Below are 19004 nucleotides of genomic sequence, written 5' to 3' on the forward strand. Positions count from 1 at the left end.
CTGAAGATTGATACATAAATGAGATTTCTACACAAGGAAATTCCTTCTTGAGAGGCAGCTGTGGAAGGAGATTGAAGACGTCAATGGGCAAAAAAGTCATGGTACTTGAGGCAAATAATCTGCTTAATATTTATAATAATTTATTAATTTCCATAAAATTATGTGGAATGCACAGCACAGAAACAGAGCAATAGCCCAACTTGTCTGTGCTACAAAGAACAAAGAACAGTACAGCACAGGAAACAGGCCCTTCGGCCCTCCAAGCCTGTGCCGCTCATTGGTCCAACTAGACCATTCGTTTGTATCCCTCCATTCCCAGAATGCTCATGTGACTATCCAGGTAAGTCTTAAACGATGTCAGCGTGCCTGCCTCCACCACCCTACTTGGCAGCGCATTCCAGGCCCCCACCACTCTCTGTGTAAAAAACGTCCCTCTGATATCTGAGTTATACCTCGCCCCTCTCACCTTGAGCCTGTGACCCCTCGTGATCGTCACCTCCGACCTGGGAAAAAGCTTCCACTGTTCACCCTATCTATACCCTTCATAATTTTGTACACCTCTATTAGGTCTCCCCTCATTCTCCGTCTATCCAGGGAGAACAAGCCCAGTTTACCCAATCTCTCCTCATAGCTAAGACTCTCCATACCAGGCAACATCCTGGTAAACCTTCTCTGCACTCTCTCTAATGCCTCCACGTCCTTCTGGTAGTGCGGCGACCAGAACTGGACGCAGTACTCCAAATGTGGCCTAACCAGCGTTCTATACAGCTACAACATCAGACTCCAGCTTTTATACTCTGTACCCCGTCCTGTAAAGGCAAGCATACCATATGCCTTCTTCACCAACTTCTCCACCTGTGCTGCCACCTTCAAGGATTTGTGGACTTGCACACCTAGGTCCCTCTGTGTTTCTATACTCTTGATGGCTCTGCCATTTATTGTATAACTCCTCCCTACATTCGTTCTTCCAAAATTTATCACTTCGCATTTATCTGGATTAAATTCCATCTGCCATTTCTCCGCCCACTTTTCCAGCCTATCTATATCCTGCTGTATTGTCCGACAATGTTCATCGCTGTCCGCAAGTCCAGCCATCTTCGTGTCATCCGCAAACTTGCTGATAACACCAGTTACACCTTCTTCCAAATCATTTATATATATCACAAATAGCAGAGGTCCCAGTACAGAGCCCTGCGGAACACCACTGGTCACAGACCTCCAGCCGAAAAAAAACCCTTCGACTGCTACCCTTTGTCTCCTGTGGCCAAGCCAGTTCTCCACCCATCTAGCCACCTCTCCTTGTATCCCATGAGCCTTAACCTTCTTAACCAACCTGCCATGAGGGACTTTGTCAAATGCCTTACTGAAATCCATATAGACGACATCCACGGCCCTCCCTTCGTCAACCGTTTTTGTCACTTCCTCAAAAAACTCCACCAAATTTGTAAGGCACGACCTCCCTCTTACAAAACCATGCTGTCTGTCACTAATGAGATTGTTCCGTTCTAAATGCGCATACATCCTGTCTCTAAGAATCCTCTCCAACAACTCCCCTACCACAGACGTCAAGCTCACTGGCTAGTGTTCATACATCACACTAATCTCCTCCAATCACATCTATTTCATCCCAGACTTTTTATTCCCTTCTCTTTCATGTACTCCCTTTTTCATTATTTAAGCCATTTGCTTCAACTATTCCCTGTGGCAATGAGTTCCAGATTCTAACTACCGTCTGAATAAAGAGATGTTACCTTCTTTGCCAATTGGATTTATTGGTAACTACTTCTTTATTTATTTGTTTAAAGGGGACACAATATTGGCACAAGGCTGGTGGAAGATTTTCTGGCTCGATCAAACATTGCTCAATGTCGTAATTTTTACGAAACTGCAGAAGTAATTGCTAAGGTAAGAGTTACTGAACATTTGGGGTGGCACAGTGGTTAGCACTGTTGCCTCACAGCTACAGGGACCCGGGTTCGGTTCCCGGCTTGTGTGACTGTCTGTGTGGAGTTTGCACATTTTCCCTGTGCCTGCATGGGTTTGCTCCGGCTTCCTCCCACAGTTCAAATATTTGCAGGTTAGGTTGATTGACCATGTTAAATTGTCTCTTAGTGTCCCAGGATGCGTAGGTTAAAGATATTAATGGGGCAAATACGGGGATAGGGCCTGGGTGGGATTGTTGTCAGTGCAGACTCAATGGGCCGAATGGCCTCCTTCTGCCCTGTAAGATTTCGATGATTTCTATATTGGGGGGAAAATTTAACCCTCAAAACTGGGTCAAGTCGAATGTTAAAATGTTTAAAATCTCAGACCCGAAGACAACTGGCCAAATTTATGCCCCACTGGTGGTAACGGACGCAGGATGAAGGAAACTCCCAGGAGGCAGTTCTTTATTTAAACATTTTAAAGAGGCTACATACGTCAGATTTATATCTCCATTTTAGGTTTAGTCATGCTCAGCTTTGTTCCCTGAGCCTCAGGAAATTTAGCAGCTAAAGGGAGACAAAGACTGCTATATGGAAGAGGTAAATGCTTTCCTAACACTGCCGTGGGCTTAGGAGGAACAGGAGTGCCACCAAATACATACCAAGCTAATCAACCACTAACATTACAATTGGTCATTCCCCCCAACTGCCCCCCATTCCCTCAACACCCCCCGCAGCTTGCTCCACTCTGTCCTAGACCAGTTCCATCCCCCCTCAATCCGATCTCTATTCCTACCATTCCCGTGTTACATCAATCCTTCACTCCGACTTTTCCGATCTCTCCTCATCCCGTGCCACATCAGCCCCCCACCTCCCACCACCAACCTAGTCTTTCTGATTGCTCTCTCTGCTGCACTCTCTGACTTCAGCCTCTGATATCCCCCCCCCCCCCCCCCCCCCGATCTCCTCCCGTACTCACCTCTCTACCCTCAACCCTTCTGATCTCATCTCCTCCCAAAACTATATAATGTCTTCACAATCTCTCACCAGGACACTGGCTTCTGATCTCTCTCTCTCTCTCTCTCTCTCTCTCTCCCCCCCCCCCCCCTCCAACTTCTGGCTGATCTTGCTCCTCTGACCCCAGCTGACATTCCAATCTTTTCATCCCTGCCACCCGAGCATCTAATTGCCCTCCATTACTTCTCCCCTCCCCTACCCTCCAATCCCTCTCTACCTTCTCTCCTCTCTCCTTGCAACCTACTCACACAACAGCAAGACAGCCTCTCGATCTGCTTGGCTATAACAGGGTAACAAAGGCAAAAAAGGGCAACCCTTAAGTTCAGTAGCACCTGAGTGAAATCCATTCTGCTCCGTCACTTCCTCTGGAGCTGTTATTCAGAAGGAGATGGAATATGAGGTTGGCAGCAGTTCCTCCTAACATTGCAGATGTTCTGATTCCCAAAGCAATCCATAGATCAGTTCAAATATTAATGGCGTTGAAAGCATTCAATTTTAACGTGCAATCGCTCAAGAATTAATTCTGTCAATAAAATACATTTGCATTAATAATAAAGTGGCTGTTCCTGTACATTGGCTATTGCACAGTATGCCAAGTGGAAACTCAGAACTGCAGAGATCATTCTTTCCAAGGCTTAGTGGCAAATCAGATCAATAATGTTTACGTAAGATGGTATTAAAAATTTTGCACCTTTAGGCCCTCAATCTCCATACAGTTTCCGATGGAAGTTTCACCAGGACTGTCTTTTCTATGATTTTCTAGATGGCCCTTGCGCAGATGGAAGTCATACCCAGTGATCTCAGGGACTGAAACGGGCCAAGTCGGAAGTTCCTGCTCGCTTGGCTCAGACAGGATGCAGTGTAGGATCAGAGATACTATGCAGAGTGAGATGAGACATGCCATCCTCCAAGGGCAGCAGCCCATGCCATGAAAATAACCCTGAGACCCAGAGAAAGGAATATATAGATGCATATATATATATATTTGAAAGAACAGATTGGGATCAGCCTCCTTGCACATGGAGCCAACAGGGTTTACAGCAGCCTCCTTCCACACAATGATGGATTAGCTTTAGGTTTGCTTGCTGCACTGGATGGATAGATACTAATATAAGTGTAGTAGCGCACAAACTGACTAGTTCCAGACAACACAGGTGGCGGGATACACACCCATTGTGTTCTGTGCTAGAAGGTTGATTGGCCATGCTAAATTGACCCTTAGTATCTCAAGATATATAGGTTAGGGGGATTAGCAGGGTAAATACATGGGGTTACAGGGTAAGCCTGGGTGTGAGTCAGTGAGTTGATGGGACAAATGGTTCCATTCTGCACTGTAAGGATTCTATGATTCTAAGACACAGGTGGTCATAATCTCAGGAACATGACACACAGATTCTCAGTGCTATATTCTTCCTTTGAAAGTCCTAGTTAGTGCTGGATCAAAGTGGGTGGGATTTTCTGGCCCTTCCCAACAACAGGATCTTCCAGTCCCACAAAAGGGATATATGCAGTATATCTACATCTTTTGCAATTAGATTCTCATGTTTGTCTCCCAACTGTGGCTCTAAGACACAGTAGATGCAGGGAGGACGTTCCCGATGGTGGGGGAGTCTAAAACCAGGGGTCACGGTCTGAGGATTCAGGGTAGACCATTTAGGATGGAGGTGAGGAAACATTTCTTCACCCTAAGAGTGGTTAGCCTGTGGAATTCATTTCCACAGTTCAAAAAAATTGAATGTATTCAACGGCTAGGTATAGCAGTTGGGGTGAATGGGATCAAAGGTTATGGGGAGAAAGCAGGATTAGGCTATTGAGTTGGACGATCAGCCATGATCGTGATGAATGGCGGAGCAGGCTCGAAGGCAAATGGCTCCCTCCTTTCCTATCTTCTATGTTTCTATATTTCTTATGTGTTAATTAAAGCCCTCGTCTGTTGTTTTTAGGTTACCTTTTGGACCTTTATCATTTTCCTTACTCTCCCTCATATTTTCTACAATGCTGATAATTATTTTTAGTATGGCTAACTTTAACTTTACATTATACATTCCTTTTAAATTTTAGTTTAGCAGCAATCTTCCAATTTACATAAAAATCTCAAGGCATCCCATCTTCGCCTGCTGGAATATGTTTATTTTGTATTATTATACAATTTATAATGGAAGATTTTCCACTTCTCCAATCTGTTTGGTAACTTCCCTGCCCAGTTAGTTGGACCAGGTCATTTTGTTTTTAATTGCACCACATTTTACCTTCTCCAGTCTATTTCTATTATGTTTGGCCCTTCCATTATTTTTTTTAAGCTTTCATTGAACCTTATTACAATTGTTTTTGCAGTCTCTGACTTTTGTAACAATGAGACATTAGGAAAAAGGTTACTTCTCAACTGGCAGTCTATGGCTGCTTCCATAGATTATCTCAAGAATACCCTAACTCAGGGCTTTCAAGACATAATTGGGAATGTCCAGATTGTTGGTACACAGGCTATTAAATCAAATGAATCATGCTGAGGACAGCATACTGCAGCAGGTTCAATGACATGGGTTATCAACAAGGATCATCACAGTGTATTTGCTGGGATCACATCCTTGAGTAATAGGATGCAGCAATTTTGAAAGAGGCTATTCTTATTTATTGCTGTGTGCGTTATCTCTGAAAACTAAATTGATGAGTACTGTCATCCATTTAGATTGACACATCTGACTATGACAGAAAAAATGTCCCCCTTAATTTCTCTTTGCTGTGTGCGGCCCATTTCTTGCATGGTGTGGTCCCTTTAAGATTGCTATGCAGCAGGGCATGTTTACATCTCAAAGGGACTGTTGTTCTTGTGGCTAATCTCTAAGTTTAGAGGGAACATTGGTCAGGAGAGGAAGGCAAAGAGAAAAAAGATTGTCTCAAAAAGACAGGAACAATAACAGGAAGTGCCCACTGCTGAAAGGATATTTCTGATTGCAGTTTTTTTTTAAAAGGCTAGCTGTGGTACAAGGCTGAATAACAGTTATTCCATTTTGTGATTCTCAGGTTGCTTTCAAGATGTATCTTGGAGTGACCCCTCGTGTGACCTTCTGGAACCAAGCTGGAGATGATTGCTCGCTATTCCTAGAGAAAAATCCATTGACGGACTATGTGGAAATACCTGACAAGCACTCCAATCTGTTGTACTCCACTATGATCTGTGGCATTCTGAGAGGGGCACTGAAAATGGTACAAACATCACCACAGTTAAAGCAGATTTATTTTCACAAAAATTGTTGTTGCAGCAGGTATACTTTACCCCAGAGATTGTTTGAGGCACAGACCAGCTTTACAGAGGACATTAGCTCAATATGTTGGAGACAAGATTACTGCAGTGGGTATGGTTTAGAATTGCTCAAGCAAAGAATCATCTCAGATACAATAGGTGCAATGGTCTTGTCTAGGAAAGTGTTTTAGGTTCAAATTGTGCTTCTATGAAAGATTCTATGCTTAGATACTGTTTTGTACCTATAGCTGATGTTAATGTTTCTCAGTTAGTGAGGGGGGGAAAAAATCAATAAAAGTGCCCAGTTTTGGTTGTTACTCAGTAACATCAGTTGGAAAAACTGTGTGAATATGAAGTGAGATGATCCACAGCTGTAGTACACTCCATGATCAAGTAGTTTGCTAACTTTTAGTCTAAATTCACAAAAATAAATGGTAGCCAATTGGACAAGATACTGCAAAATAGTGCCTGGAACTAGGTGATGCGAGGACATTTTTTGGTTCTGTACCCAGGTGTATCAGAGAATTTGGAGCAGAAAATATTGGAAAGTGAGTGGATCAAGATGTTGGCCAGGTCAGTAAAAAATAAACCTGCCCATTTTTTCTCTATTTAAATGAACGGAGAAAAATGCTTTACAGGAATGCACAATGACCTACCCAAAATGTTCCAATATTCACTGCACTTTGGTGGTCCAGTGCTACTGGGTGCAGATCCAGGAAAATCTCACCTATGGCCTTCGGTTGAGACAATTTGGGGAGAGAAGTTAAAAAGTTACATTGATTCTTAATTTGGAAGTATTCAGTAAATGCAATGGATTTTTTTGTAAACAGTCGGTCAACTGGGAAAATACTTATTCACTTGGACAGCTTGCGACAGAGCAACATTAATAAAGATCATACAGTCTGCCCTGTTGATGTGCAAAAAAGCCAAAAAGTAGAGAGGAAGGGCTCCTATGCCCCAAATCCTGAAGGCCTTTGTAAGGGGAAACGCAGCAGGGAAGAGCAAGATTTCTAGCTGCCACTTTTCCTAGGTATTTACTTAGTCCTAAATCCCCAGAATGGGGTCGTTTAAATACATATTTTACGCAGTTGCAGAATTGTTACAGGTTTACCCAGTCTAACGTTCTAGCAGAAAATCAGAGCGTTATCCTATCATTCAGAAAGGAGAAGCTAATGTCTTTATTCAGCCAAAGCCTGGAAGTTACCAAAAATCTTAGCAGGGAACTGAAAAGGCAGCATCTCTCTCTGAACCTTCCCATGAGTTTCATGAAGTTGCTGCAGTTGTGCATTAATTGCCCATTAAATTCACCAGAAATATAAGACTAGTAATGAACAGCATAAACACTCTTTTAGCAACATAATCATTGTTAATATTTGCCAATCAACCTCTCTGGCCCAGGAAATGAGCAAATTAAACTGACATCTCATATCTCCAGGTTGTGAATTGTGGTCGGAGATTCTAAAAGTGTCAAATATAAAATTTTCATTAAAAAAAAAATTCCTGACCATGGGCCCGATTTTACCAAAACTTTGCGGTAAAGTTGGGCGTTGGGCCATTAACGTGGTGTGCACCCAATTCCTAGCAGAGCGCGGCTTTACCAACACCCGATTTTGGCGCGGGCCGGGCCCGTGCCCAGATCGGGCGGCCCACCGATTTAAATGCATTTGCATGCATTTAAATCGACTTAATGAAGCGCACGCCCAACTCTACCACCAAATCCCACTTTACCACCATGCGGCCCAATCCACGTCCGCGTTTTTAACAACCTGGTAAATAAAAGTCGGAAGCCGGCGCTTCCTCAGTGAGGGTTGGCGAGGAGGTAGGCGCATTGCGTTGCGTTCGGAGGCTCCCCGGAACTTACGTGTGTCTTGAGTCACGGCCATTCCGCTGTCCCGGGTCCGTGGCGTCTCTGCGAGTGTGTGGGGGGGAGGGGGGGCTGTTGCTGTGCACGAACTCCGATGTCCATGTGGCAGCACGGACCTCGGGTCTTGCAGTGCAGCTGGATCCTAGCACTGCAGCTCACTTCAGACTGAAGGCTGAAGATGTGCACACAGTGCAGATAGCACTGCTGCAGCCTTCCAATGTTACCAGGGGCTGTGACTGTGTGTTGCATGTGGCTGGGGGGGTCAGGGGGGCATGGGGGGGGGGGGGTGGTGTGACTGTGTGCTGCATGTGGCTGGGAGGGCTGGGGGGCTGGGGGGTCTGTAACTGGATTGTTGATGCTCAAATGTTCAGAGTCCTGTGGTGAACTTGGCAGAATTGTCCCCGTGGTGGAACTTGGTTGGAAATAAGATTCAAGGAGATTACTAAATCTGGAAAACCAACCATAGTGAAAAGAAGTTTGTATTGGCAACTCTTCTCTCACATTCCATGGCAGATGTGCCCCTACTTATGAATGTGATTTGCATGGGCAACATTGGGTGCAGCTACTCTGCCTCTGGAGCAGCCTTGGATCCTTTCTTTCATCTTGTTTTCATCTGAACATTGCACAAAATTAGAGGAATCCCCTTTGGAAGATAATGTCAAAGTTATAATCGCAGGGACTAAAAACCTGACAGTCAAAAATCTGGGATAATATTTCAAAATGTATATCCCCCCATCCATGTTCTGGAATATTATCCCAGATTTTTGACTGTCAGGTTTTTAGTTCCTGCGATTATAATTTTGACATTATCTTCCAAAGGGAATTCCTCTAATTCTGTGCAATGTTCAGATGAAAACAAGATGACAGAAAGGATCCAAGGCTGCTCCAGAAGCAGATTAGCTGCACCCAATGTTGCCCATGCAAATCACATTCATAAGTAGGGGCACATCTGCCATGGCATGTGAGAGAAGAGTTGCCAATACAAACTTCTTTTCACGATGGTTGGTTTCCCAGATTTAGTAATCTCCTTGAATCTTATTTCCAACCAAGTTCCACCACGGGGACAATTCTGCCAAGTTCACCACAGGACTCTGAACATTTGAGCATCAACAATCCAGTTACAGATCACAAATGTATTATACAGGTCACTAATTGCTCACTAGGACACTGTAGTTTAATTACCTTTCCCATAGATAATTAGGCAACACAAAGAGGATGCTACATTATTTGCAGTTTGCAAGATTCTCCCAAGTCCATCCGTCCCCCCCTCTCTGCTCTCTCTGCTGTTTTGTATTTCGCGCCTGGGCGCGCTGCTTCGGATTTTTTTCGAACTGCGCATGCACAGTTCACAACTCAGATCGGTCCACCAGCGCTAAGCTCCGCCGACAGCGTGCATTGAGCCGGAGCTGGCAAAATGCGTATGGGCGCGCTGCAAACAGGATTCCGGGCTCGGATCCGTATTACGCCCGGATCCCGCCCTTTGGCTCCGATTGGTAAAATCGGGCCCAATATATTTTTCTCTCCTCAATCTCATATTTCTTTCTCTCTATTTATTTTCTGAACCTGATTTGAGTTTGAATTTACCAGCTGTAACTTACCCTCCTATTTCCTGTTTTTAATCCTTTAATTTGACTGGTTAAGGAGATAACATCTTAATTATTCAACAGGGTTCCAGATTCATCATTGACCTTCCTGCTTTGTTATCAGCTCACGTGTCCTGCAATTTACAGGGCAAAACATTTTTCAAATGAAGGTGCTATTAAATATCTAACTAACCAAGTATGCCACAAGCTGCCCCACTCCAGCAAACTCAAGAGCATTATTCTTACCCTGGTAACTTTTTGCTGTATATGATGCTTTCGGGTCTTATTCAATGTGGGTGGATTTTGAAGGAATGTCTCCTGCTTTGCCACCATCATTTCAGTACAAAAACTCATTTACAAATAGAGTGAACTTCTGCCAAAGTTCAAGCAGCAAAGCAGGAGAAGCCCTAAGGAGATTAACCCCATGATGAATAACAAAGCCACAACCGTATCTGACAGAAACTGACAGGGCTGCACATCTGTATTCCCAGGTTCGCCTGCAGGTGGATATCCAACTTCTTCAGGACTCCGTCAAAGATAACAAGATAACTGAAATAAGAATGAAGCTAATGAGAAGACACAAAGCTGTTTGTAAAGTTGAGAAAGAGCAAAAGTACTCTGTTGGCACTTAAAACCAAGCTTGTGTGTCTGTTGCTGTGTCAAAAGAATTGGGTGGGCCAGAAAAATTCTTCACGCACTCTGGAGCATGTTTTTACATTTATTTTTCATAGCAGCAGTTTTGGCAATTTCAGGTAGACAGTAGATATAAAGCACGATGACTTACAATATCATTGGAAGAATTCTCTGCTCATCATCTTCTGGTTTGACTTTGATTTATGGTTTAGCAATGTGAGTAACAATGAAGAAGCTCCAGTGGGCTAATGTATGCACAGCACATTCAAACCCCAAACTATTAACTCTGCTTTAATTCAAGCATATTAATGATTAATAATTCAGCACTGCTTAATGTTCTCAAAAATCATATCTATTTTTCTGCAGCTTGAAATAAACCTTACTGTGCCTATGCTTTAGATATCTTTAAGATGATTGTGTAGGGAAACTGTGTTGATTGAGTTAACAGTCATTCAGTGAATGATAATGCTATGATATTACTATGCAAAAAGTGAATCTTATCATGCACAGAAAATGGACTGTAATATGGATGAAGAATAAATAACTTATCTATTCTCGCTATAAATAATGGAATGCTACTTTACATTATTAAAAACCGTGGCTTGGATTTTGCAGGAGGGTGTATTGCCTGCAATGCAGCTTCGGTGAAAAATTACCTTCCAACTTTCACCCGCTGCAATCCTAAAGTGGCCATTAATTGAATATTTAAGTGCTTCAGTGGGCCTAACAGCAGACGGGCCTAGTGGCACCTTGCCCAATCCCCTTCCCAAGGACTGGAGGGAGTGGAGAGGGTGGTAGAAAGGCAATGGGCTACCCACCTGTCGCCAACCCAGCCCCACTGAAGACACACCCAGCAAGTGGAAAGGGGGCCAGCACCATTTATCAATTTTCACCATTTGCTCTCAAAAACTTATAAAGGAATTTATCTTTAAAACTGACAGCTTTTCAAATGCAGTGAAATGCATTGTCCCGCAAACTTCAGCTATTGGGGTTGCATGTACTGCACAGCCACTAATACTGCCAGCCTGGATCACCGTGAAACAGGACTAGTCCTCTCCAATTATCCTCCCAGTGAGAAGGAACATTGTGCCCTCCCCATATTCCACAATATTCCTTCAACGACAGTGGCAAATTTCAATGTAATTTGTCGTTAGGATTCTGACAAGAAGCCATTGCACTGCGTGCACTTTCCCTCCCACCATAACCTCCACTGCAGGATTGGAAAGTGGGAGTAACGAAGCACCATGAAGCAGAATAAAATAAAGTTCATTTATTAGTCACAAGTCGGCTTACATTAACATTGCAACAAAGTTACTGTGAAAATCCCCTAGGGTGGGCTTTTAAGCACCATCATGCGCTCCCCACCTTACTAGTTATGCATGCATGCGTTTCACATCAAGTCTCGTGGCTGGGTGGGGTGGACAGGAACTCCAGCACCGCACTGTATGGTCGAGTGGCCATATTTAAATGGCACCCAGACTACCTTTCACTAACAGGAAGAAGGAAAGGATAAATAGGAGAAGGCAGCAAGCAGTGGATCTGTGCTTCAGTGGCACATCCCTGGAACACCTACTGGGGGCAGTTCAGGAAAGGCAGGATACCCTCTTCCCCAGGGTAGTCATAGGAAGCCATCCCAATTGACCATTGTTGCCTAGCAGGAGGTAACCGGGTAGCCAGGGCAGTCAGCGGCCCATACGGTGCAGAGGAAGACCATTCAGCAGGAAAATAGTCAATGACTTAATCTGCACCTTCTACCCTTCTAACCCACCTCATCACAACATTAAGGGGGCAATGGTGGTAATGTCAATGGTGGACGAGTAATCCAGAGGCCCAGGATAATGCTAAGGACATAAGTTCAAATTCCACCTGCGAGAATTTAAATTCATAGAACATAGAACATTACAGCACAGAACAGGACCTTCAGCCCACGATGTTGTGCCGAGCTTTATCTGAAACCAAGATCAAGCTATCCCACTCCCTATCATCCTGGTGTGCTCCATGTGCCTATCCAATAACCGCTTAAATGTTTCTAAAGTGTCTGACTCCACTATCACTGCATTCCACACCCCAACCACTCTCTGCGTAAAGAACCTACCTCTGATATCCTTCCTGTATCTCCCACCATGAACCCTATAGTTATGCCCCCTTGTAATAGCTCCATCCACCCGAGGAAATAGTCTTTGAAATTCAACTGATAAAATGTGGAATTGAAAGCCATTCCCAGTAATGGTATCCATGAAACTATCATCGATTATTGTAACAACCCAGCAAATTCACCACAACAAAACAGAAAATGCTGCAAAATCTCAGCAGGTCTGACAGCATCGGTGGAGAGAGAACAGAGCCAATGTTTTGAGTCTGAATGTCCAGACACTTGCTTTCATCACAGACAACAGGACATGGTAGTCAGCAGGCTGCTCCTATCTCTGATGTGGATGTTCGTGGAGCACCCCCTGATGTAGGGGCCGATTTTACCAAATCGGCTCTAAGTGCCGGGTGCGGTCGTAAATCAGACCCGCGCCCGACAGCCGCGCTCCAGCGCCCCCATACGCCTTTTTTCGGCGCGGGTCCAGTGGGCGGGGCCTAGCGCATTTGCATCTGTCGGAGTACCGACCTGCGCATGCGCAGCTCGAAGCCGTCAGCACTCAGCGCGCCCGAGCGCGAAAGTCAAAGGCAGCACTGCTGTCTGCGCTGCCTTTGACTTTCCCTGGTGGGGGGGGGGGGGGGGGGCGGATGTGACGTCTCTTCCCTGGGGGGGGGGGGGGGGGGGAATAGGGGGGGATCTTTGACTTTCCCTGGTTTGGGTGGGGGGGGGGGGCGGCGGGTGTAGGGGGGGGGTGGGATGTGACGTCACTTCCCTGGGGGGGGATGGGGGGGGGTGGGAATCTGATGTCTCTTCCCTGAGGGCGGGGGGGTGGGGGGGGGGGGCGGGGTGACACCCAGACTACCTTTCACTAACAGGAAGAAGGAAAGGATAAATAGGAGAAGGCAGCAAGCAGTGGATCTGTGCTTTAGTGGCACATCCCTGGAACACCTACTGGAGGCAGTTCAGGAAAGGCAGGATACCCTCTTCCCCAGGGTAGTCATAGGAAGCCATCCCAATTGACCATTGTTGCCTAGCAGGAGGTAACCGGGTAGCCAGGGCAGTCAGCGGCCCATACGGTGCAGAGAAAGACCCCCCAGGGACAGAGATGTCACATCCCCCCCTACCCCCCCCCCCCCCTCAGGGAAGAGACGTCACATCCCCCCCCACCTCCCCCCCACTCAGGGAAGTGACGTCACATTCCCCCCCCTACCCCCCCCTCAGGGAAGAGATGTCACATCCCCCCCCCCATCGCCCCCCCCCCCCACCCCCTCAGGGAAGAGATGTCACATCCCCCACCTACCCACCCCCCCACCCCCCCCCACCAGCCCCCCCCACCAAGCCCCCCGCCCCAGTGAAGAGACGTCATCCTACCCATCAGGACCCCCGGAGCAAGGCCAGGATCCGGGAACGCAAGATGCTTTCGACGGACACCAGCGATCAAGGTAGGTCGGGGGCCCGGGGGGTCCGATCCCGGGGGGGAGGGGGGGAGGGGGGGAGCTGCTGGCGGGGCCTGTGTCCCAGGGTGGTCCGATCCGGGGGGGGGACAGTGGGGGCGGGGGTGGGGGGGCTGCCGGGGTGGTTCGCGGGGGCGGTCTGCGAAGGGTGGTCAGGGGCGATTCGGCGGTTCAGTTGCTGAGTTGAAGCCCTATCAGACTTGAATTCAGCAACACGGTAAATGCGTGGGTGCCGATCGGATCGGAGCCTCGTAAAGTGGGAATCCTTGGGTAAGTTGGGCGCGGGCTTCATTATGCCGATTTAAATGCATGCAAATGCATTTAAATCGGCCCGCTGGCCGATTCGGGCGTGCGCCGGATCGGCCGTTGGTAAAGGCGCGATTGGCCTTGGGTCAGGTCTGGACCGCGTTTTAGGCCCGACGCCCAACTTTACCACGATTTCGCACCCGAAAGCGGGCGTGAAATTTTGGTAAAATCGGGCCCATAGTGTTGAAGTCAGGAAAATTAAGAAGTATTGAATTAGCACTGGTGGCCTTGGTCTGGGGCTGGCTCTGTATCAGTATGGTACATGTTTCATTTCAAGCTGACTCTATCACATTTTACCCTCAGGTCACCCACCAACTCTCCCCCTCCAACTCTCCCCCCTCACCCTCCATGTCACCTTCACTCTCCCCTCAATTACTCTTGAACGTCCCCTCCCATTACCCTGGACCCTATCACTGTTAATCTGCACATGCCTACCCTCCCCTCTGAGCCCATCTGAGTCACCGTTTTTATGCCCCCCCGATCTTCCCCATTCCTATGATTTGTCTCACCATCCTAGTCTCACCATCATCTTGTCCCCCTCAGTGATCACCCGTATGAGAATAATACCTGCCACATGTACAATATGTTGAGCTAAAGACATGATGTGGAGATGCCGGCGTTGGACTGGGGTAAACACAGTAAGAAGTCTAACAACACCAGGTTAAAGTCCAACAGGTTTATTTGGTACCAAATGCCACTAGCTTTCGGAGCATGCTGCTCCTTCGTCAGGTGGAGTGGGAGATGTGCTCACAAACAGGGCATACAAAAACACAAACTCAATTTACAGAATAATGATTGGAATGCTAATCAAGCTAATCAATGCTAATACAGCTAATCAAGTCTTAAAGGTACAGACAATGTGAGTGGAGAGAGCATTAAGCACAGGTTAAAGAGATGTGTATTGTCTCCAGACAGGACAGCTAGTGAGATTTTGCAAGTCCAGGCAAGTTGTGAGGGTTACAGATAGTGTGACATGAACCCAAGATCCCGGTTGAGGCCGTCCTCATGTGTGCGGAACTTGGCTATCAGTTTCTGCTCAGTGACCCTGCGCTGTCGTGTGTCGTGAAGGCCGCCTTGGAGAACGCTTACCCGAAGATCATAGGCCGAATGCCCGTGACTGCTGAAGTGCTCCCCCACAGGAAGAGAACAGTCTTGCCTGGTGATTGTCGAGCGGTGTTCATTCATCCATTGTCGTAGCGTCTGCATGGTTTCCCCAATGTACCATGCCTCAGGACATCTTTCCTGCAGCGTATCAGGTAGACAACGCTGGCCGAGTTGCAAGAGTAGGTACCGTGTACCTGGTGGATGGTGTTCTAACGTGAGATGATGGCATCCGTGTCGATGATCCGGCACTTCTTGCAGAGGTTGCTGTGGCAACCTCTTCACGACACACGACAGCGCAGGGTCGCTGAGCAGAAACTGATAGCCAAGTTCCGCACACATGAGGACAGCCTCAACCGAGATCTTGGGTTCATGTCATACTATCTGTAACCCCCACAACTTGCCTGGATTTGCAAAATCTCACTAGCTGTCCTGTCTGGAGACAATGCACATCTCTTTAACCTGTGCTTAATGCTCTCTCCACTCACATTGTCTGTCCCTTTAAGACTTGATTAGCTGTATTAGCATTGATTAGCTTGATTAGCATTCCAATCATTATTCTGTAAATTGAGTTTGTGTCTCTGTATGCCCTGTTTGTGAGCAGATTTTCCACTCCACCTGACGAAGGAGCAGCACGCTCCGAAAGCTAGTGGCATTTGCTGCCAAATAAACCTGTTGGACTTTAACCTGGTGTTGTTAGACTTCTTACTGAGCTAGCCAGCACAGCGCCAAATGCAGCTAAGCCCTATTGTACACAGGAACCTTCAAACAGACATTAAAGACATCTATTTGCTTATGCAAAGAACGTAGAACTGTTTCAAGCGTTGGCACTGAGTACCTCTTTTACTGCCTTTATCGAGTTGGCCATTTCAAACAGACATTAAGCCTGTATGTCCTCTTTTTCATATTGGATTCTTAGGCCGCCATTTTTCAACTAAAATACTGGTACGATGTCATTGAATTTCAAGGCCATGGTGTCATACGGCAGTGAGAAGTGTAATTGAATTATTAATCATTAATCATGCTTTAGTTTTAATTACTTAGAGCATGCTGCTTTTTATGTTCATAAGATCGGCAAAGCACGTTTATTACAAACAAATAGTATTTTGTCTCAATGACTCCGGGAATGTTGTTGGCAAAGCACTCGCTTTATTATAACATTAAACCATTGTGGTCAATTAATCATGGGCTGTGTTTTTCAATGCACAAGCTCCAATGAGGATTTGACACAAAGGTCTCCTTAAGATATGCGTGACTAATTACTAAGACATTCCAGGAAAGCTCCAGGAAAATAAAATGACTGAAAATGTTAAAAAACTGAAATAAAAGCAGGATAGACTTATATAGTCAGTAAGCCAGCATGAGTGAAGAAGATAGATTAACATTTAAGATGAGTTTCTACAGCAGAGCTGAACTGATCCAAAATCTTAATTTATTTGGTGCTAACCAACTTGCTAGATGTTTCCATCATTTCTCTCTTCTATATGAGGCAGTTTTCATATTTTCTAACATTTACCGAAACCTTAGCAACTCGGGTTAATTAGTTTCCTTTAAGACCATAAGACCATAAGACATAGGAGCGGAAGTAAGGCCATTCGGCCCATCGAGTCCACTCCACCATTCAATCATGGTTGATTTCAACTCCATTTACCCGCTCTCTCCCCATAGCCCTTAATTCCTCGAGAAATCAAGAATTTATCAATTTCTGTCTTGAAGACGCTCAACGTCTCGGCCTCCACAGCCCTCTGTGGCAATGAATTCCACAGACCCACCACTCTCTGGCTGAAGAAATTTCTCCTCATCTCTGTTCTAAAGTGACTCCCTTTTATTCTAAGGCTGTGCCCCCGCGTCCTAGTCTCCCCTGTTAATGGAAACAACTTCCCTACGTCCATCCTATCTAAGCCGTTCATTATCTTGTAAGTTTCTATCAGATCTCCCCTCAACCTCCTAAACTCCAATGAATATAATCCCACGATCCTCAGACGTTCATCGTATGTCAGGCCTACCATTCCTGGGATCATCCGTGTGAATCTCCGCTGGACCCGCTCCAGTGCCAGTATGTCCTTCCTGAGGTGTGGGGCCCAAAATTGCTCACAGTACTCCAAATGGGGCCTAACCAGTGCTTTATAAAGCCTCAGAAGTACATCCCTGCTTTTGTATTCCAAGCCTCTTGAGATAAATGACAACATTACATTTGCTTTCTTAATTACGGACTCAACCTGCAAGTTTACCTTTAGAGAATCCTGGACTAGGACTCCCAAGTCCCTTTGCACTTTAGCATTATGAATTTTGTCACCGTTTAGAAAATAGTCCATGCCTCTATTCTTTTTTCCAAAGTGTACGACCTCGCACTTGCCCACGTTGAGAGGCATGGGGCAAAATTTAATCCCCGCTCTCTGTGATGAGTTTGGTGGCAGGGATATTTAATGTGGTGGGAAGATGCCTTGTTCAATGACACTTAGGGTGGTATTTTACGACCACATTGCGTCCATTTTTGGGTGTGCCGCGGTTATAAAGTGTGACGTAAAGCGATTAGCGGGATTGGCGCCGGTTTTCGCAACCAGCACCATTTTACGACAGTAGGATTTCTGGCACAGCCAGCCTCTGGCCGGAAATGGGCGAGAGGCTGGTTAATGGCTTCAAATGTATTTAAATACGTATTTCATTGCAATTAGCAAGTTCACGTTCAATCGTCCAGACTCGCCTGCCTTTATGGCCTCGCCAGGAGAGATTCTTCCCGGTGAGGAATAGACATGCTCCCCATGAACGGGGAGCAGTCCACTTGGCCTCACCGGTGGAACTGGAGGCCAATGAGGCCCCCCGGGGAGACCGAGGGCAACGGGGTGCCCCTTGGGCAGTGCCACCCTGGCACCTTGGCAATGCCAGCTGGCACCTTGGCAATGCCCACTGGGCGCTTGGGCAATGGCCACTGGGCAGCGCCAGGCATGGGGCCTAGGGGGGAGAGGTCAGTGGAGGCCCATGTGGGGGTGGGGGGGCAGAGGGGGGGTGATGCCAATGGGGATGGACCAGTGGGAGGCGTGGCTAATGGGAAGAGGGGGGCCCGCTGCCACTCTGCGGCGATCAGTGGGGGGAGGGCAGCAGGACCGCGATCAGTGGCAGGAGGGAGGGAGACGGGGCCTGATGGCACGCTGCAGCAATCAGTGGGGGGGAGAGAGGGAGAGGGGGCTCGCTAACACTCTGCAGCATTTGGTGGGGGGAGGGCAGCGGGTCCGCAATCGGTGGGGGAGGGAGGGGGTCCACGATCGGTCTGAGTGGCGGTGGCTCAGTGGGGGCTGTATCTCAGGCCGCAGGCCCCCGTGATTGCAGAGGGCGAGCTGCTTCAGGCTGCCTGCAGTAGCAGGGGCCTGACAGCTCTCTCTTTGTCTGTCAAACCTCTGCTATTGCTAATGCACATGTGCAGCATCAGAGGCCTGCACATGTGCACGACCTTCCTCTGCAGGCTTTTGGGCACATTAAGCCTCACCCACAGGCCTCTGCAGCGAGCAACAGACTTGCTCAAAATTTTGAAGCCAAAGTGCGCATGGAGGGGTGAGCGGCGGCGGGCCTGAAAACACACCCAAAAAACAGATCTAAAACTCTCCCAGTTCCACGCCCGCTTGGGACTTAGAAATAAAATGGTAAAATTGCAGCCTTAGTGACTGACTGGGTACCTTGCAATGGGATGAGGTAGGTCTACTGAGTGCCAATCGTTTTCTGCCAGTCCCCCACCCTTCCTCCCCTGTGCCCTCCTTCGCACAACCCCACTGTTGTCATCACTCACCCGTGTCTGGGTC

General features: G+C 46.8%; 1 protein-coding gene across 4 annotated transcripts in view; it reads left to right on the forward strand.

Annotated features, from left to right (window-relative positions):
- LOC144493575 (trafficking protein particle complex subunit 3-like) overlaps positions 1-10825 on the forward strand; it is a 46239-nt gene extending 35414 nt beyond the window's left edge. For all 4 annotated transcript variants that reach the window (XM_078212682.1, XM_078212683.1, XM_078212681.1 and 1 more), the window contains 3 exons: positions 1806-1905; positions 5964-6146; positions 10122-10825. In XM_078212682.1, coding sequence (XP_078068808.1) covers positions 1806-1905; positions 5964-6146; positions 10122-10262 — 424 coding nt within the window. In that variant the 3' untranslated portion in view covers positions 10263-10825. The remainder of the gene's footprint in view (positions 1-1805; positions 1906-5963; positions 6147-10121) is intronic.
- The last annotated feature ends 8179 nt before the right edge of the window (positions 10826-19004 follow it).

The sequence above is a fragment of the Mustelus asterias genome, chromosome 5, assembly GCF_964213995.1.
Source record: "Mustelus asterias chromosome 5, sMusAst1.hap1.1, whole genome shotgun sequence".
In the NCBI taxonomy this organism is placed as follows: domain Eukaryota; kingdom Metazoa; phylum Chordata; class Chondrichthyes; order Carcharhiniformes; family Triakidae; genus Mustelus; species Mustelus asterias.